The sequence below is a fragment of the Cyprinodon variegatus genome, unplaced genomic scaffold (assembly GCF_000732505.1).
Source record: "Cyprinodon variegatus isolate N-32 unplaced genomic scaffold, C_variegatus-1.0 Scaffold195, whole genome shotgun sequence".
Classification (NCBI taxonomy): Eukaryota; Metazoa; Chordata; class Actinopteri; order Cyprinodontiformes; family Cyprinodontidae; genus Cyprinodon; species Cyprinodon variegatus.
The window spans coordinates 1,175,745-1,176,879 of NW_015150648.1; the positions used below are offsets into that span (position 1 = coordinate 1,175,745).

At 36.5% G+C, this 1,135-nt stretch overlaps 1 protein-coding gene across 1 annotated transcript in view; it reads right to left on the reverse strand.

Moving 5' to 3' along the window:
* LOC107087805 (eukaryotic translation initiation factor 2-alpha kinase 3-like) overlaps window positions 1-1,135 on the reverse strand; it is a 23,378-nt gene that overhangs the window by 5,154 nt on the left and 17,089 nt on the right. Inside the window, exons 6-8 of the mRNA XM_015379571.1 lie at window positions 747-866; window positions 535-659; window positions 256-455 (exon numbers count right to left, since the gene is read on the reverse strand). Of these exons, the coding sequence (XP_015235057.1) occupies window positions 256-455; window positions 535-659; window positions 747-866 (445 nt within the window). The remainder of the gene's footprint in view (window positions 1-255; window positions 456-534; window positions 660-746; window positions 867-1,135) is intronic.

The following is a 1,135-nucleotide window of genomic DNA, read 5'->3' on the forward strand; positions in this document are numbered from 1 at the left end:
CAGGCTCAGTGTGAGCGGCCATCTGCTGAGGCCGACTGGGGTTCAAGGAGACAGAAGCAGAGATACAAAAAGCAGCTGTAAAAGGCGGCCCAATCCAGGAAACACACAGCCAGGCAGACGAGCTCTGAGTAGAAATATTTTATTTCCAAATTTATCCAAAAATGTAAATTTATAAAAATGAAGGTTCAGATCTTTCTAGGCTGAACCATTGAAGCTTCTCAAAAAAACAAAAACTTTTAAAAGCTCAAGCCTTACCTTCAGGTCTCTGTGAATGAGGTTGTTGTCATGAATGTATTTCACTCCAGTGACAATTTGCTTTGCAATAGGAAGACTTTCTGCTCCTCTCTGGGAGTCCTGTACCTCCTTCTCATTCATCTCTTTAATCCATTGTTTAAGAGTTGAGTTACAAAACTCCATCTTAATGAAGAGGTACTTTTCACATGTGATACTTGGGGGTTAAATGAGAAGAGGAAAATGTGATGTTACTGTTAGAAAATAAAAAAAAAAAATTAAACAAGGGGAGAAACAAAACATACTCTTTAAGTTTCCTTTGGATGATTTCCGGCAGCTTTTTGGAATCCTCAATCCAGCAGTGGTAGTATCTAACAATGTTCTCATGGTGGAGGTCTGATAATGCCTTCACTTCTCGAAAAGCTTTTCTAAATGAAAATAACAATACAAATAAAACCAGACTCACCGTTACCAATATTTCTGTATTTGTGCCCAGAGTAACAGTTCCTACTTACTCTGAATATGAGACGGCCTTTACAGCATAATGTCTGTCCACCAGTTTCTCCTTTGCCTTGAAAACAGCACCATAACCTCCTTTACCAAGGAAAGTAGGGGTTTCAAACTCTGATGTGACTCTGTAGACATTGAGCAACTAACTTAGAAACAGAGAAATGCATTGAACCTGAATATTAATAAAGAAAATGTTCAACTTTACCTTGACTCTACTGGTGGGGTACTTGCATTTTCAGTTTTATGGTTTTCCACATCATTCTAAAAAACATTTAAAACACTTTGAAGCACTCTGTTAATTTCAAATATAAAAACTATATATATATATATATCGCCAGGTGTGTATGTATATATATATATATATCTCGCCAAGTGTGTATGTATATATATATAT